The 19202-nt window shown below is 38.7% G+C and overlaps 1 protein-coding gene across 14 annotated transcripts in view; it reads right to left on the bottom strand.

The window, feature by feature from the left end:
- EYA1 (EYA transcriptional coactivator and phosphatase 1) overlaps nucleotides 1-19202 on the bottom strand; it is a 227777-nt gene that overhangs the window by 102139 nt on the left and 106436 nt on the right. For 5 of the 14 annotated variants that reach the window (XM_075125123.1, XM_075125125.1, XM_048840933.2 and 2 more), the window contains 3 exons: nucleotides 12475-12524; nucleotides 10820-10947; nucleotides 8721-8783 (listed from right to left, as the gene is read on the bottom strand). In XM_075125123.1, coding sequence (XP_074981224.1) covers nucleotides 8721-8783; nucleotides 10820-10943 — 187 coding nt within the window. In that variant the 5' untranslated portion in view covers nucleotides 10944-10947; nucleotides 12475-12524. Of the gene's footprint in view, nucleotides 1-6638; nucleotides 6694-8720; nucleotides 8784-10819; nucleotides 10948-12474; nucleotides 12525-18101; nucleotides 18591-19202 lie in introns of those variants that run through there. The other 9 variants (XM_075125122.1, XM_075125130.1, XM_075125131.1 and 6 more) reach the window with 6 other exon arrangements.

Genomic DNA, 19202 nt, shown 5'->3' with positions numbered 1-19202 from the left:
CATGGAGTACATTAGCTTTCTCCACATCCTCTGTCACTAGGTTGCCTCCCTCATTCATTAAGGGGTCCACACTTTCCTTGGCTTTCTTCTTGTTGCCAACATACCTGAAGAAACCCTTCTTGTTACTCTTAACATCTCTCGCTAGCTGCAGCTCCAGGTGCGATTTGGCCCTCCTGATTTCATTCCTACATGCCCGAGCAATATTTTTATACTCTTCCCTGGTCATATGTCCAACCTTCCACTTCTTGTAAGCTTCTTTTTTATGTTTAAGATCCGCTAGGATTTCACTGTTAAGCCAAGCTGGTCGCCTGCCATATTTACTATTCTTTCGACACATCGGGATGGTTTGTCCCTGTAACCTCAACAGGGATTCCTTGAAATACAGCCAGCTCTCCTGGACTCCTTTCCCCTTCATGTTAGTCCCCCAGGGGATCCTACCCATCTGTTCCCTGAGGGAGTCAAAGTCTGCTTTCCTGAAGTCCAGGGTCCGTATCCTGCTGCTTACCTTTCTTCCCTGTGTCAGGATCCTGAACTCAACCAACTCGTGGTCACTGCCTCCCAGATTCCCATCCACTTTTGCTTCCCCCACTAATTCTTCCCTGTTTGTGAGCAGCAGGTCAAGAAAAGCTCCCCCCCTAGTTGGCTCCTCTAGCACTTGCACCAGGAAATTGTCCCCTATGCTTTCCAAAAACTTCCTGGATTGTCTATACACCCCTGTATTGCTCTCCCAGCAGATATCAGGAAAATTAAAGTCACCCATGAGAACCAGGGTGTGCGATCTAGTAGCTTCTGCGAGCTGCCGGAAGAAAGCCTCATCCACCTCATCCCCCTGGTCCGGTGGTCTATAGCAGACTCCCACCACTACATCTAAACACACTTCTAAACTTAATCCAGAGACACTCAGGTTTTTCTGCAGTTTCGTACCGGAGCTCTGAGCAGTCATATTGCTCCCTTACATACAGTGCTACTCCCCTACCTTCTCTCATTCCCAGCCCCACTCCCTGTTGCACAGAAAACATGGAAGGGGAGCACAACTGGCATTAAGACCCAGGAGGCAACACTCAGCTGCAGAGTCAGTGGAGCAGCCGCAGCTGCCTTCAACTAGTTAGCTCTGCACCTGCAGAAGGGGGGGGGCAGTGGCACGTAACCCGTGTGCCCCCTCCTGCCTCATCTCTGTTTGGGAGGGCAATCCCCTCCAAAGAACTGCATCCATGGTGGTCCCCCTTTTTCCCCCCACTCCACCCTGAAGCTTCCCTTCGCTTCCCTGGCGTTTTCTGAAGGGAAGCACAGGAATTTGGGGGCGGGAGGGGGGGGGGGCGAGGCGAGACTTTTTCTGTGGGCGTGCAGTCCTGCAGAACTCCCCCAGGAATAATTTTTAAGTGTTGGGTTGATCCAAGGAACCCGTTGTTCACCAAAAGTCACCATGTGCCAGCTTTATTGAGCTTGAACCCCTAATGCTTGCCTGACAGCCAAAACTGCCTTTTGAGCTCAGCACATCAACAAGGCGCCTATCCTGCTTTAGGCACAGTGGTTACTAGAATTAAGTTGACCCTCACCTAGTGCATCTCTCCACCAATGCAGGAATGTTACTTGAGATTTTTCTGGTCGAGTTTTCAAAACCCAAGCAATGGGACTTCCACAACTAATCAATTCCACCATCAAGAAGTTTCTGCTAACATTTGAACATGCAGCTTTGGCTTTTCTACTACTGGCCACCTTAATCTGACCCAGATTGACCCATTTATCATTGCTCCAGAGCTGAAATATTCTCCTTGCTGGTGGTTAGAAAATTAGCGTTATCTGTTGGGGTGCTTCTATGTTAATCTCTCCTTCATTCAGACAGTAGAACTGAGATGATTTTTGGGAGGGAGATCCCACTTAATTTTTTTCTAACTAAACCCACCATTGGTAATCTGGCTGTGGAGATCTTCCTGAGCACGGACAATGGCTTGTGTGTTACCCTTGTTAGTCTGTGACTAAACTGTCTCTGTTCTTTAACTTCTGTAAATAGTGCTTAGATGTTAATGCAATTGGCACCTGATGTCACAAGACCAACAGCCAATGGCAGAGAATCAGCCAGCTAGAAGTCAGAGAGGTTTGACCTTCAAAGCAGAATCTGAAGTTCTAGGCAGTGAGTATCCAACCAGTGCCTCCTAATCAAACAAGAAGGTACATATAGTTTCTTCTAGTTTCCAGGATTGGAATCAGATACTCCCTTACTCTTTGAGGCATACATCTTTTCTCTCTCCCCATGATAAGCAAAGCTTTTCAGAAAATTGCAGCATCCAAACTGCATTCAATACAAATTGATAGCTTCAAACCATTCTAGGAGGCATTACTTGCTGAAGCCGCTAAATCTCTCTCTACATCACCCTCTTCTGCTGCTAAAGCAGGAACTTCTAACCTAGAGCCCAATATATTAAGGATCATCCTGATTACCAGTGTCTATTTCCTGGACCTTGAGCAGCCCCACACAGAAGGAAGTTGATATCCATGCTGTTTCATGTGCTTAACAGATCTCCATCTTTCACTATGGAATGGTGGTACCTGCTCCATACTTATGGTTGAAGCCACTTCCCATTGTAAGTCTGATTTTAAACATCCCTACTCTCCACTAAAATTCCCTGAAAAACCTCTAATCTCCCTGAAATGTCACATGCTACAGGCAAGAGATTTACTGGGAAGTTTAGAAACAGGAGTTTTTATTGAAGTTAGAGTATTTCAGAAATGCCACTTTCATCCACTTTAAATTTTCCATAACTTTTTTTTTATCATAATCTTTCACTGAAATGGCTTGGCCTAGAAACTCCAACTTTGTTATGCTATTGGCCTATGTTTAAATGAAGTGCCTTTTTATGTTTGAAGGAGGGTTTGGAGGAATTACAAAGATCCTGTTTTCACATATATACAGAGAATTGTTTAAAATATAATATTAAATATGTTTATATTTAAAAACCATGTCTAAACTGTCCTGTTCCTGATTAAACTTTGCTATAGGACGTGCTGGGCTGAGCCACAAGTGTGTGTGTGTGGGGGGAGAGGCTGGAGAGCCGGGAAATATACTGGGACAGGAGGCCAGGCAGGCTAAGAGGAGGCGCAGAGTTGGATTGGGAGGTAAGGGTCTGGGGTCATATGGAGGAGTGACACAGAGCAGTGCTACCTGGCCTCAGAATGGAGGGCGAGCTCTTGGGGAGGTAGAAGAACGAGAGCATGGATGGGATAGGAGACTGGCAGGCGATGGAAGCAGGAAAAGAGGAGGGGCATGGAAGGAGGCAGACAGCTAGGGAGGGATGGCCAGATTAAGCTGCCCAGAGCCTTAGGAACACTGTGACAGGAGGCCTCCTTGGAGTGGTTATGGCAGGGGCAGCTCTACCTTCCCTCCAAGAGAAGCAGGGGCAGTTGCATGCATCTGCCTTATTCCTCCCAGATGTGGTAGCTGGAGGGGGGGGCGCAGTGCACACCCCCGCAGCCAGGGTGTATTTGCCTGGGTAGCTGGACTGGGCCCACTATAATTTTCTTCTCCTGTCACATACAAGGTCCTCTGCTGGGGTGGAGCCCCAAGGGCAGTGGGTCTTGGAATTCACACCCCATTAAGATGCATGGGTAGTTCCCCTTCTCAGAGCTATTGTTTTAGGCTATATTACTCCTGAGGGCATTCTCTGCCAAAAACATTAAAAATCTGCACACTATATTTTAAAATTCTGCAAATTTTATTTGTCAAATAAATGTGGAGGCTCCAGCATGGCATTGGGGAGCATAGGCCACTGGCTGCACAGAGGTGGGAGATCACTGTGCAGCTCCTCCCACCCCGGGACACAGATTCAATGGTGAGGCTGTTCCTAACCCTGACACAGCGCAAGGACTAGGCCTGCCCTAAAAGCACCCCCCCTCTTTGGCAGGTGCACCAGGTGGGGGCAGGCAGGCTCAGAAAGGCAGGATCCAAGTGTGGAGGGGCTTAGAGTGGGGGGATCCAAATGTGGGTTGAGAGGGTTCTGTGTGGGGCAATCTGGGTGTGGGTGGTTCAATGGGGGATCCGGGTGTGGGAGGGATCTGGATGCACAGGGGCTTACTGGGGTTTTTGGGTGCAACGGTAATGGGACTCTGCAGGGGGGTCCAGGTGAAGGTGGTTGGGGCTCAGCGGGGGGATCTGGATGTGGAGGGGATCGAGCTTGTCAGGGTGGTCTGGGTGTGGAGGGTTCAGTGGGGGGGTCCAGATGCTAGGGGAGGGGATCTCCGCGGGGTGGGAATCCAGGTGCAGCTGATTGGGGCTCGGTGGGATGGGGATCTGGGTGGCTCGTCGGGGTGGTCCGGGGGAGTGGGGCTCGTCGGGGGCAGGATCAGTGGGAAAGTCTGGGTATGAGGGGGTCTGGATGCACGGGGGTTGGGTGAATGGGGGAGCAGCTCCCTGTACAGGGATCCTTTCCAATGCAGCTGAGGAGCAATGGGTGAAGGAAGCAGGGTTGGGGGAGAGGGTTTGCAGAGCTTCCTGCAGCTGGGGGAGTAATCTCAGGGTGGGTCTGACCCAGCCCCAGATGCCGTGCAGGGGAAGAGGAAGTCCTGTTCTCCCCAGCCCAGCCAGAACTAGCAGCTGAGCGTGGCACAGGGTAGAGAGCTAGATCTTTTCCAGTCTCATCCCCTGCCCCACAGTGATTTACCTCTCTGCTGGCTGCCCTGGGCACCTGAAACATACTGCTGGGGAGGGTCACATGACCTCTCTTGTGGCCTCCCTTTGCTTCCCCATCAGAAAGTTGTTTTTCTGCAGGGAAGCAAAGAAATCTGCGGGGGACATAAATTCTGCACATGTGCAGTGGTGCAGAATTCCCACAGAAGCACTATATGTGCACAGGCGGATGTCTTTGAATCAGTTAGACTTGTTTAACCTTTACAAGCTTTTTTTCACAATCATGAGATCTAGAAACTTCAAAATACTCAAGTGGTAGAAGCTGGAAATGAACAAAAAATGGAACCAGACACTCCCCCACGGCCAAAGAATTCTTCATCACTGACCATTCATCTCTCTGACTATCATCATCCACTAAACCTTAATTTTGCTCCCTATAATATAGAAGATTATGTATAATGGTTAACATACCAAATTACTAAAATTTAAAAAATCCTACTTCCTATTAAAGGGATCCATTTCCTAAATATTATAAAATTAGACTACAACATTAGCCACTGCAAAAAAGCTGCTCTAGATGCTATATTATTAAAAACACAAACCCACAAGCTCAACATATTGTATGCTAATAGAAACCTGCTCCACCATATGCTCAGCATATTTCATAATACAAAACAAATCAATTATTCCATTTCTGTAGATTAAAATATTCCTCTACTCCACCAACACATCACACTGACACCTTACAGAGCTACACATTTAATTAATAATATATAATATCAACAGTATGCATCCAAACATATATTTCTATTACAGAACAAAACAAAGAGGTAAACTAAAGGCTGATTGGACAGTGTAAATCAGGTGGAGTAATAAGTGAATAAAGAAGAATTATGAGAGTGGGAAGCGTCTAGATCTCTTAACTATTTATTTCCAGACTAAGTGTTTTTGTTTTTAAGTTAGAGAATATTTGTAAAGAAAATGTAATACTTTCGTGTGATGAAACATGCATTTAAATGTAATCCTTTTTAATACAGACTTTTGCTTGTATGTGTGTTACAGAGTCTGGAGAACATGCACCATAGTTAACAATCTTGCCTTCCCTCAGTATGAGCTGGTTAAAGCAAGAAAGTCAACTTCCATAGTGCCCAGGAAGTAGCTATGGGATCTTGAAATATAAGGTACAGCTCTCCTCTGCAAATTGCCATCCAGAAGGGATAAGTTTTTATTATTATTATTTTAAATATACAACCAGTCTAATATCTAGCATCTTGCACCCTATGGTATTTTAAAGATCATGCCAAACAGCCCCAGTGCTTTCTTTTGAATCCGTGAAGGAGGATTCAGATTCAACAGCCTTAACACTACCTAATGGTTATCTGCCTGGCCAGGACAGTGGGGAGCTTTTATTGCCTTTGTGGAGGCATCTCATCCTGGTTCTCCTTCAAGTCAGATACTTTACAGATTAAGGCTGAGATTTTCAAAGCCACCTAAAGGGATTTTGACATCCAATTGCCTTTGAAATTAAATGTGCCACTAGAAATCTTTGAAAATCTCAACCTAATTTTTTGTTATCTGTTTCCCCCATCTATTTGGGACTAGAAATCTCTCTTCCCTCCTATCTGGCCCCTCAAAATGAGACAGAAGCACCTCTAGGACTCTCAACATGAAGAGAATGCTGTAAATTAGAAAAAACAGATCCCCTGTTTATTTTTGGTGGGTTTAATACTGCATAAAGACACTTTAAGTGGGCAGAGGTTCCAGTTTCTGCCTAGGTTAATTCCCTGAGAGTCATTTCTAATTCTTAGTTTAGAAGTGATTATCCCTTGGTAGAATTAGGAATCTAACGTAGCAGCCACTTTTGGAAGCTCCTTCAGAAGGTGGCTTCTGTGCAGGACAGCTTGCTAAACTAAGCCTTTTCTCTGTACCCACCCCCTGCATTAAGAAGCTGGACACTTGCTGAAAATGCCACTGGCTGGCTGGCAAAAAGTAAAGTTGAAGAATGGTAATCTCTTACCTGCTAATTTGAAATTTCCCAGTCCCTTTGTGTCAGTCCTGACATGGCAGCCCTTCTGTGAGAGGAAAAATAGCGAAGGGGCTAGAGCAGTAACAGCAGTGGACCCAAATTAAATTCCCTGATCTGCCACAGACTTCCTGTGTGACCTTGATCAAATCATTTAGTCACTCCGTACCTCAGTTAAATGGTGATAATAGTACTTCCCCACCTCACAAGGGTGTGGTAAAGATCATTACATTAAGAGATTGTGAGGCGCTCAGATACTACAGTAATGGGATAAAGTACAAATATTACAGATATCCTCTCCTGTTTTGGTATCTGAGATTACTTTTTCCTAAACATTTTCAAACAAACCTTTTAGTGTTACTTTCAAATTTATTGCTTGGGAAGTCTCCAACTAAGCAGGATCAGCCAGACAGCCAGCCCCTTTTATAAAAGAAGTATATAACAAGATCTCTCCTTTTCCCTGTTCCCTCTCCATCTGCTGGTAGGAGGATTTACACTCTGGGCTGGCATATTAGGATAGGAGAAACCAAATGAACCAGTAAGAAATTACTGTATTATTACTGGCTTTTCCTAAAATGATGAACAAATTTTATTTCCTCTTCACCACACACCAACACAGGCCGTAATGACGGTCTCATGATCTGACATGAATTTAAATGAATATTGCTTTGATTTATGGAAACTGCCATAATTTAAGAGACCTCATAGAGAAATTGGCATCTGAAGCAAGAATAAGTCAGACTTATCAAAATTCCTTTGAAATTATTTTGGATGGGTAGAAAAATTTACCCAACCTATTCAGAACAGGTAAATGGCTACTAAAGTGGAATTTCTGCACTGGCAACCATGGTTACAAGATGTTCATAATTGCTTATGACTGTGCGGCGCACCTTTGTACCAGGGCACATTTTGCATTGCAACAAAGGTGGGTGCCATAACAAGTGTCATTAAGCAAGCTAAAGGGTGTATTATCAAACCAAGGATTAAACTGTATGATTCAATCACACAACTAAATCCCCATTCAGTGCTTTGAAAGCTTACTACTAAGTGTGAAGCTAAAAATATGAGCTAATAACAGTCATCTATCTAGCAACCACATCCTCTTGTAGTACAACATCAAAAAGAGGCATGTCTGAAAACGTGTCTGAGAGGAATTAAAAAACATGTGTTTGAAACAGGGCCATTTCACTTTGGGACAGATTTTTTCCCCCTAATTTATTGAACACATTTTGCACTCTGGGGTATGGAATTCTGCCCAACTCACACCCATAGCGAAATGAAACTTAACGTATCTTTATAACAAACTTATAACATGCAAAAATGCACACACCTGAGGCCATGATTCTCATTTACATTACGGCCCCTTTAAAGCAGCAGAGTGATGTAAAGGGGTCCTTTGTTTAAATGAGAATGAGGCCCACAGTCATCTTGAACAGTCAGTTTTGCATATTACATTTAACACGTGAATGTTCAGCAACACATTTCCAGTCCACATGCAACAAACAAGCAAACCACACATTTGTCATACTGTAGCATTTTAAGGGAAATATTTGGCAGCCATATACAATGTACATCCCTAGAATCTGTAATTTCATTTTAAACCAGGTCCTACTTCAGCAGAGTGTGCAAGAAAATATAATTTTAGTTTATGCTTAATTTAAAAACAAACAAAAGCTACATTAATCTTGTTTTTCTAAAGCTTGATCATCAGTTAAAAAAAAAGTTTTCCCCAGAGCAAGAAATATACACTGGCAGATTCAGGGGAAAATTCTGCTGTTGGACTCTTATGCTACTCCCACTAAATTCAGTTGGAATTATTCCTGTATTTGAGAACAGAATTTGACCCTAAGTGCATATCTGATTCTAGAATGAATTATCTGATATTTCTTTCACAGACTTAAATTAATTATTTGTCACTGAGGGTAACCACAATTGTACGAATTACTACTGCAGCTTTTATGAACTTAAACTTAGACTGGAAACAGTGGGCATGAGATACTTTTCAGAAATTTTTTTTTTACATCATCTTAAAATGCATGTTAACATTTTTGCTGTGTTCACCATGGCTACACAAACCTGCAGTGGTCTGTGTACTAGTACTTAGCAACCAGTCTGCAGTGATGAGCAGAGTCATGTCACCTGAAGGGAAATTGCAAACAAAAGAAAACTGTTGGGCTTCATCTCAGTTTGTAAAGTTTCTTTGAAAGGCTACATTTTTCTTGGTAGAATTTAACCTAAATGAACTTACACATTCTGAAGTCAGAAATGAACTATGTTAAAAACAAATTACAGTGGTTTAGTTTTATATTTCTCAATAAAACTCAACATTGCACTCACTGAAATACAGACATTATTTGCAAATGTATTTGTTGAATGGTATTTGGCTGAAGTTGGGGCACAAGTGGAAACTATACAAATAACTCATTCCTTAAAAACAAAACATTTAGGGCCCTTGGTTCCCTTTGCTCCGTGTGTGCGCACACACCTCCGATTTAGGTCAATAAGGAGTTCTGTGGCCAGGTCAAGGGAAGGGTCTTGTGGTTCAAGGAAACACGCTCAACTTCTGTGTTGCTGAAGTGCCTCCAGATTGAACAGAAGGGCCAAAAACTGGGAACATTTATAATAAAGCACTTAGTGATCATCAGGGCTTTGAACTCACACTAGTAATAGCTATGTGTTGGTTTAATGAAATTAAGCTGTGGGTGAAATTTTCAAAACTGCGTAAGTTCCACTTTCAGAAGTCACTTAGGAACCTAAGACCCACTAAAAGTCAATGGAATTTAGGCTCTCAGGTGCCCAAGTAACTTTTGAAAATGGGACGTTTATCCTGTCCCGAAAGTATATCTGATAACATATAAATGACAGAAGAGTCTTTTGTGGGCATGGAATATTTAATTTTTTCTACTTTAATTAAAATAATGGGAAAACCACAATCATACATAAGTCTTTATTTAAAAACAAAAACAAACAAAAAGAACTCCAGAGGTTAATACTATAGGCTATTAGAATTAAAAATGGCTTAAAGTTTAATCTTACAAAACTTATTTTGTAGCAATAGCATAAAGTAAATTATACACAAACTCCAGCACAACTGACTGTCAGCTTTTGATAAGCCATCCCAAACAACAGTCGACTCCAATTAGAGTGGATAACAGAGATGTCTACGGAGCTCAGGGGAGACAACATTTATCTGATTGACAGATGTCTTTCCTGGAAGAACGCAATGCATACTGTATCTAAAACAGTTTGGCTCATTATTTATATGTTGGCTTTTAACACACAGTACGTCTTTACTACATGTAATACTCAAATGTATGCTATAAAAATCTGTTTTATAAAAAAATGTGATTCTAAGTTTCAGATTTGTGAATACATTAGAAACTCATGATCTTTTATTTTCTTTTGCTGCAGGGTTGTAGTAAAGACTGCTTTCCACAATTACCTGAAAGGACTACATTTTTACAGAGGCATTATTTGTAGGGGAGATGTGTTGAGGTATTCTTCGTATTATACTGAGAACAAATATACCAGTTGATAAATCAATTGCATTTTGTTTCTGCTATTTCTCCTCTTCTCATCAAAACATGAAAAATATGTATCATATTTTATCTTCACTGAATTATTATAACTATTTGAATTTTGGACAATCCATCATAAGAGCAGAAGCTGAATACAGCCTATCAAATTATCTTTAGGAAATATCAACACATAATTTTTAAGGACAGCTTTGTATTTGCCTACATGGCAAAGCTTTCATAAACTTAGTAATTTACACAAAATGCAAATCCAAAATTAAAATAGAGAAATGGCAATGCCTGCTTATAATATATCTTTTATAGAAACTAACTGTAGATATTTCCTGTTCTTCTCAACACTAAAATGCAAAATTATTTTGTTGATGGATTTCAACTATTTTAAGCAACATAATACCACTCAAATGCATTGAAAATATGTAAAGAGAATATAAACATGGCTTGAGAGCTATTGCTGAAAGCCAATAATATTAATTACTGACAAACATTGACCATAGTCTTTATACATCATATTACACAAAGATAGATCACCTACAATAGTACAATTTTATATATATATAATTTACTGACTTAAAGATTGATGGAACAATCTCTTGAAAAAGAGCAACATACGAAGCATATTCAGAGAAAATGGTAGCTCACCTTCTGTGCCATTGGGTGTCATGGAATTATTATTTATATGAGAGTTATCAAGTTTTGGACCATTGGGGGATTCACTACTACCACTCAGTCGGCTATGCGGGCTGGCTAGATCCTGCATTTCCATAGACCTAAAATCAAGAAGCAGACAATTTTACGGATACGTTCAACTTTAATTATGGAGGATTTGTCCATACATCTAATCCATTATTTCTACTCGATTATAAAATACTTTGTAAATAATCAATAGTTTTCCATAACACAATCTTTTTTTCTCATCATAAAAGTGTTAACTCTTGCGTTGTCACTCCATATATTCAACTCATGAGAAACAGTCATCTCTAATATTGTAACCCTTAACACAATAAAATATAAATATAGGAAACTATATCTAGGAGATTCCTATCACCTTACACTTTTTAAATTATGTGTAATGGGCAGTTTCATCAATGTATAAAAAAAACCATTCCCTTAGCAATAAGATAACACTGTGCTTTCTCAAAATTTACCACCCAATTGGAATTTAATGGGCCTCCAAACCAAATAAAACACTTGAAGCAATTGTTGAAACCTATAGTCTAGTGACAGGGAATGAGATATTCTTGATGTATGTGTTTACTCTGGCAAACTACTTAATTGTTCCTCTGTTTCCGTTGAAACAAATGCAGCATTAAAACACTATTATGTCTGCTCCCTTGTTTGCTCTGTGGATTACATAAAGTGTGCCCAATTGAAAAGGGATAAGGCAACCTACAGTGAATCCATACAGGCGTCAGTATGCCTTAATACTCTGCAGTACCGCAGCTGTCAGTTAGTCAAAATGAAACAAAAACAATTCAGATTCAATGCAAAAAACAAACAAACAAACAAAAATCAACATTTATGCAGTAGACAAACAGCTAAATTCCACAGAAATATCTTCAATTCAACAATTAACAGTTTCATAAAAAGGAAAACAGGCCTCTGGCCATGATCACAGTTACAATTTTCTCAGCTTGCATTTGTTAAGTTTGTAAACAAAGTATACATTGCTTTAGTTTCCATTGTTCCAAAATCTTATGATAAATGCTAATGACTCAACTTTTTCTAAATAGTCTCTCCTGATAGAAAATTCGTATAGTTTACTTTTCTACGCATGCATTTGAACCTGGGACTGTTTCCACTTTAAAAAATTATATACTGAAGGCACTTTTTAGTATTTATTTAAAAACCAAAAAAACTTCTCTTTTTCCTTCCATAGTGGAAGTGTAAATAGTCTTAAACACAAATGTTGTTTTACCCATATGATTTTTCATGTCTACAATGAGATTATATTGCGGCAGCCTTGAATGCATTGTTTCACCTTAACTCCCCCTAGCAAAGCACAGCCACACATTTTGAAAGCCCAGCTACAGTTCTACGGTGGTTTTTGTTTTGTTTTCAAGAAGCAAGAGATTCTCTACCATTTAAATGAAAAATATTTTAGTGCAGAACTGAATTTATTCATAGCTTACAGACTTTACTGTATTTATTCACATCAGAAATCTCCAAGCATTGATGTACTATTATTCAGTTTAAAGTGGAAAATAATAATAAACGTTTACTTTTACCTGAAGTAAACAACCGTGCTTCTAAGCAGTACTTTCCATAGAGAGGCCAAATATCAATCATATCCTTACCTGCAGCTTTAGAAAACAGCAACATCTGAACTGCTTTGGGATTTTTGCACCTGCAAACCCAGGAAACAAATAGAAGCCTTTATTAGTCTGCTTTAACATCAAACCTTAATCTAAACAAGGATATTACTGCGGATGACAATACTGTCCTTTAACCAAAAGAAAAGGAGAATACTGCAACAGTGAAAGGCATATTGTCTTTAAATTGAAGTCTCAACTGTTGTTTCCTCCTGCAGGTCTATCCCCCTCCTCCCCATGTCAGGGGGAAGGCAGCCAAATGACGGGATAGTGATTCATCACCGGCCTATGACAGCTGCAAACTGGATTACCCCTCCCCCAATCAACATGCAAAGCAGCCTTGCTAAGGTAGCTAGAAAGAGGTGTCTGGAAAAAGGTAGGTGTTAATGCAGGGAACATGTTGTACAGAAGTAGCTCAAGCAGTAAAAGCTCAGCATCCTCAGAAGATCTTTCATCTTTTGTTATCACTGGTTGAAATATATCTCCCTCCCACTCTTTAACTCAACAGTTTCTTAACCTTATCATGTTGGTTTTCTTCCTCATCTGTCTGTCATTTAACATTCATTAGATCAGATATTTTCTTAAAATGGGAAGTACATCTGCTACGTAGAGCTGAAAATCATTTATGACCAACAACTTGGTGCAACTATCTGAAAACCATGTCCATCTCTAAACAGTGCCAATTAGTTTTCTAAAAGATGTCACCATATTGCAAAATAAAACAGATTAAAATGCAGAAGAAAACACACTTCTGCATGACAGAGTTCTATTTGTAAGGTTTCTAACTATCTGTAAGAATTTCAGATACCAAACTTGAAAAAAGAAAAGGAGTACTTGTGAAACCTGTCAAACTTGAAAAGACTCTATAGTTCTCTTGTTAAAAATGTAACTGGCGTGAACCTCCCACTATTTGCTTTTGGTCATCCTGAGATTCAGAAGGGAGCTTGGATTTTACAGTGGAAACCAATTAGCAGTCTTCCCAGTTTAGTAAAAACAATCATTTCCAAACCCCAGCTGACTAGTATATTTTCATCTGATGTGATCAGAAAAACTTTATGAATGTGGATTCTGCTGGACATCACTTAATGGATTGCCTTAGATAGTAAACTTTTCTCTAAAACCAGTCACAATTACCAGCAGGTGATAACTCGCAGGTGAAGATAGGCTGTTGGCTTGAATGCAGAAACAAACTTCTCCAGCAAAGGTATACAATGTCTAAATGCCTACATTCAGAATCTTTCATGTGCATTTCCATTCAACCTGAACTGACATCTCTTAGATGATCACAGAACAAAGAAACAAGAGAGATGAGGCATTTTAAGTGCCATAAAAATCATCCAAGCAAATCTCACTTTATGTGTGTGTAGTTTTTGTTATTTTTAATCACAGACAGAATTACTACTTCAGCAAGAGTAAACTACTGCTAGAGGTAGCCAGGCAACGTATAACTTTACAAGTGATGTCAAGAAGCATGCAATAATGCATACAGAAAAACTTCAATCTTTTTATAACTGTGTATTTAAAGTATTGCATAGCGTGCTTTTCAATGCTTTTTACCAAGCCAAATCAAACTGAAATATCAGCTGTGTGTTTGCAGCAGCTACACCATACTTTTTTTTTTTAAAGTAAGAAAAAGAAAAATAGTCAGATGTAAGATGGAAACTTTTTTACTCTTAACCCCAGAAACTGCAGCAGAATGCCTTAAGGATATGTTCCTCTACTGGTACTTCTATACACCTGGAATAAATTATAGGTGAGAACTAACTTTGTTTTAAGAACTATCTCTGCTTAGTAATGTGGAAGGTCATTTAAAATACGTCTCAGATGAACAAAAGAAAAAATATTTTCTTTTTAAAAGATATATATATATATATATATATATATATAAAAACTAAATGGCATAGTCTCCAAAGTATATTTTTAATATTATTATTACTTTATCAACTTCTGAAATGCATTTTATCCTAACAATTTTAATTCCAAAATAAAAATTAACAAAAATGTAGTTACTCACAAAATAATAGTTTTTATTAAAAAAAAACAACAAAACTTTGATTCAGTTAGTGTGGGGAAAGAACAACTTGCCTGTATGTTTTTCAACTAGATGTAGCCTAGAAAATTAAATATATACCTTATATGTCCTTTTACACTCTCACAAATCATAAAGTTCATATCCAGGATCTTCATTTTCATTAGGCATACTTCAGATATATTCCTTTGTGTCTCAAGGATTATTTAAACCATGTGTTGTTCGTTACCATATTTAAAAATGGCTCTTTAATCAAAATAACTTTAAAACAACTAATCCTCACTTAGGCTGGTCAGCTGAATCCACACAGTGGTCCAGGAAAAATAAATCTACTCTCAAGAATGCGAATGCAGACAACAATTAGACACAGATGTGAGTGAAATTAGTTACAGTTTACAAAATGCTACACTTCACATGCTTTCAGTTTTTTATGTGTGGTACAAAATTACAATGTAGTAAAGAAACAAACTTATGATGACGAGGGAGAAAAACACATTTCTGGGTGGCGCTGGCTCACTCTTATATGATTGCCCACCTTTGCCATGAGGCTTCTAGATAAATGAAGTTTTAAAATACATTCTAGTAGCTCAATAATTAAACAAATTTCTCCTTTAAGCAAAGGGAAAAAATGTTTTGGCCTTAAGAGTCCATTCAAGGGGGCACATAAAAAAAATACACAATGAAAGGGTTTTTTTTGCTGTCGCTCACTTATACTCTGCATCCTGATTAGACTAAAATTGCCTAAAATGATAAATGACATATAGATTCTTCAAAATGCATCACAAGTTATTACTATTTATAATTTAATTATTTTAAGTAACTTTCACCTCTTCATCTTTAACATGGACCACAGATTCTGGGACTGTATTATATATGACAAGGAAAAGAAAGGACAATGATATCACAGCTACTTAAAATTCACCCATTTAAGAATCTTAAACCAGTAACATCAAATTCTGATTACTTAATGAGGTATTTTAAGTTTGCCTTTTTTACTAATTAAATTTATAATTCTTCACAGATGTAGGTTTTGTTGATGTTCAATTTGTCTCTCTCATTTTGTTAAACCTCACATAGTACTCCACCAATCCACTGAATAGCCACATTAAATCTGTTAATACCATGCTCTTCAACCCCAGAAATTATTTCCAGAAGGCAAACTTGCTTTGAGAGATCACCAAACAAGACTTAAGGTACACATTTTATCACATTTTCCCTACCACAGAGCTCAGGATGCGGAGGAAAATTCATGACTTTTGCACTGTTTATTATACTTCGCTAAATTACAAATCAAAAGCATCTGACAGAAGATCATATATGAAGCCAAAAAGTTAATAATGTTCTGTGAAAAGTAAACTGTAAATGGGAAGGGATTCTAAATCTCGGCAGCACAGAGCAAATAAAATGTAGGTACTTGTCTAAATTATGGGTTTTCCACAGACTTTTTTTGCTTGCTAGAAGCAATTTTTATTAAATGACTATAATTTAAAACATTTTTTCCAGCTGAAAATAAATTTTCAAAGTGAAAAAACTAAGCTTATCCAAATAAATATAGCTGGCATATGAGCTAGTTTTTTTCAACCACAGTTCTACTCTACCCAAAAATTTCAAAGACAATGGCAATTTTCTAATCAGAATATTTCTTCATAGGAAAATATTGTCAGTTTTAACAGCATAAACTATACATATTTTTTCAAAACAGCATTCTTTTTCTCTTTGAAAACATTTTCCATTCACAAATAAATGTAATGATTTCAAAGGTAAATGTGAAGAAATTAAAGGAAAAACATACTAGAGAAAAAAGTCACCTCAGAAACTGGCAAACTCTTTCATTACACTTTCACTCTTCTTGTAATCCTACCAATATACAGAAGTACAGAATATATGAGGAAGTCATGTTTCTTTTTAATTCAAGTACTTACTTCAAAGACGAGATTAAAAAGAATAATTTTCAGAACAGAAGCAAATGATCACAGCTCTCTAATTTTTAAATACTAGTTTATTTTTTAAAAAATACTACCTTTCATTTACCTATTTTCAACACTTACAAATGAAATATTTTGACATCTGACTGAAATGTGAACAGTATTATTCTCTTTAGGAAACAAGTACCACTTCGTGTCAATACTTCTAATACATACAGAAATTTTAAAATGAACCATGAGCTTTCTGGTCTTCAAAGCATTTTTTGGCTCTTACAAAATATTTTGTATCTATCAAAACTTAGAAAATGATAGCTTTGCTTTTGGAGTTGCGCATTCTAATGCTGTGTGCTCCAGAAGGTGAAGAGTGGCTCAGTTAGGTTTCTGTGTCTGTCACCACACAGATTTTTCAGGTTTAAAAGACTACGGCTGCTCAATAGTGGGCTTTAGTAATAAAACAGTAAGGAACTCCATGACTTGTGAGTGTGTATGTATGTACATATATACACATTTATACACCCTCAAATACTCTGGACAAGCAATTTCAGTAAGAAACTGTAAATAATACTTATTCTGAAAAGTATGACTGGGGCTAAAAAAATTCTGACTACACAGAAAACAGTATTTTAAAAAACTTCCTGTCAACATTGTCTTTTTAATTATTTAAGAGACAAACAGCATTAAAAAGTTCCATACAAGTTTTATCAACTCTTAAATTTTGTTAGTTTTCCTGCTTGTCTCTTCATTGAAATATATCTGCATCTAAGGAATGATTTTAAAGTCAGTGACACCTCTACTTTTATAGAATAAGTCTTTTACTACAGCAGCCATCCATTTTATTGATGTTTGTAAAAAACACCTTAAGAAATACATACTTGTGAATCTTTTGTGAGTCTTGATTGCTCAAAAGCAAGATGTAAAATTTATTGATACTTTAAAGAGCTTTAACTTCCGGATTCTAAGTTCTTAGTTCTAAATGAGCCACATAAAATGTCAATAAACGTCATATATTTTAGCTGTATAGATGTTTATTCTGTCTTCTCTAAAAGTTCTCCTTTGCAGAACTGAATCTTTTGCCTGGTGTTTGGAAAATTTAAACATATTAAGCAAAAGGATTTCCTGCTTCAGAAAGTACTGTCAAGATCTCTGTAATGCATTCTTCCTCCAAATTTCTTCATTATTTTCTCATGCTCTTGCACCTCTTCTTCACAGGTCCATAGATTGTATATACCCTCCCCCCTAACAACTCATCATCGTGTTATTTATTTTCAATGAACCATTAATACTGCACGAAATCAAATAGGAGGAACGAAACTCTGACTGAATACAATAAATAGAGCCATGTAACATCATCTGCTTTGAGGGAAGCCTACAAACCCAAGCCTAAAACATAGTGAAAATTAACTGTTAAAACTGTTGATTTATAATTAGGTATTAACCTAATCATGAAATGGAGAACGTACTTATGGATGAGATCTCATGCAAAGTTGCTGAAGTACTTGGGAAAGTACACATTGTTTTGCAATTAGGCCATTTCATGAGGTTGGGTTTTTTTTTTTTTAAGCTTCAACAGAAAAGACCTAGTGTTATCTTCCTTCTTTGCATCACAGGACAGCTGTTGTCACTCCATGCAATTTTTAAAACAGCCGGTTTGTACTTACAGTGATTGGATCTGCTGTATCCACCAGTTTTATGAGCTCCCTTCACGTTCTCTGACTTAAACCACCATTCCTCACATAGCTTTATTCCTGGGTAAAGTATTGTGCTCAGCTCTGTTGCCGACTGCCCTGGTTTTTAGTAGCTCTCACTCGAACACGAGAACAGAAGTGAAGCGTCTCTGGAGGGCAAACCCGAGCTCAGAGCAAAATCTTGTGTGATTGCTGCTGCAGGCTCTGCCTGCAAAAGCGTCGGGGGTGGGGTGGGGGAGCAAGTTTTCCAGAAAGAAAAACCACCAAGTGGACTTTCACAGGAAGACTTAGAGTCGGAAGTGGCACTGGGGAGTTTGTGTCTAGCACCAAACTCTGAACCATCAGCTCCCACTGTTCTGTTTAGTAACAGCTTTGAGGAATGGGCTGTTCCCCCCACTGAACAGCAGCAGATAATATCTGAGAGCCGTAGACAAAGAAACAGCAGAATCTTCATGCCTTCTATTTGTTTGCTCAGTCTTGTAGGTCTGCCCATGTAGCCTCGGGGCTTTTTGTTTTGTTTTTGTAATGCAAACCACAGCTATTCTCCTGTCCGAACCTTATTGGTTTAAAAGTAACAATTGAAATGAGCCCTGTGCTGCCTGACTCAACCTTGCTGCTATAGAAAAATTTAGTATGTAAATGAAGGAGCCTATGATATCCGAATAAACAGCTGCTGTGGGTGAAGAACAGAGCTCAAGCGCTCTGTCAACAAGCAGTGTCTCTTTCTCCCCCAGCTAGCCATTCACATCCTTTGGTGGCAATTACACAAGAGTTCTTTTCCATCTTTTTCTGCTTCTCACTAGAAAAAGCAGTGAGTTCTTTTTTTTTGTTCAGTAATATATTTTTAAAAATTTAACTCAGTTTAAATGTGCCTGTATTCATTAAGCTAGGTTTAAAGAAAAGCCACAACAAATAGAAAAGCTGGAATTAAACACACATTTCCTCAAAAAGTGAAGCTAAACAAGGATATTCACAGAAACACCAAAGCACACAAAATATAAGTGTAGACATGCAGTTCTGATAGATAGTTGATAATAAATGTTACAAATTCAAAGATTACCTGGTAAAGAAAAT

The sequence above is a fragment of the Caretta caretta genome, chromosome 2 (genome assembly GCF_965140235.1).
Source record: "Caretta caretta isolate rCarCar2 chromosome 2, rCarCar1.hap1, whole genome shotgun sequence".
NCBI lineage: Eukaryota > Metazoa > Chordata > Testudines > Cheloniidae > Caretta > Caretta caretta.
Note: the sequence above shows the minus strand (reverse complement) of the source record. Positions and strands in the feature narration are given on the sequence as shown.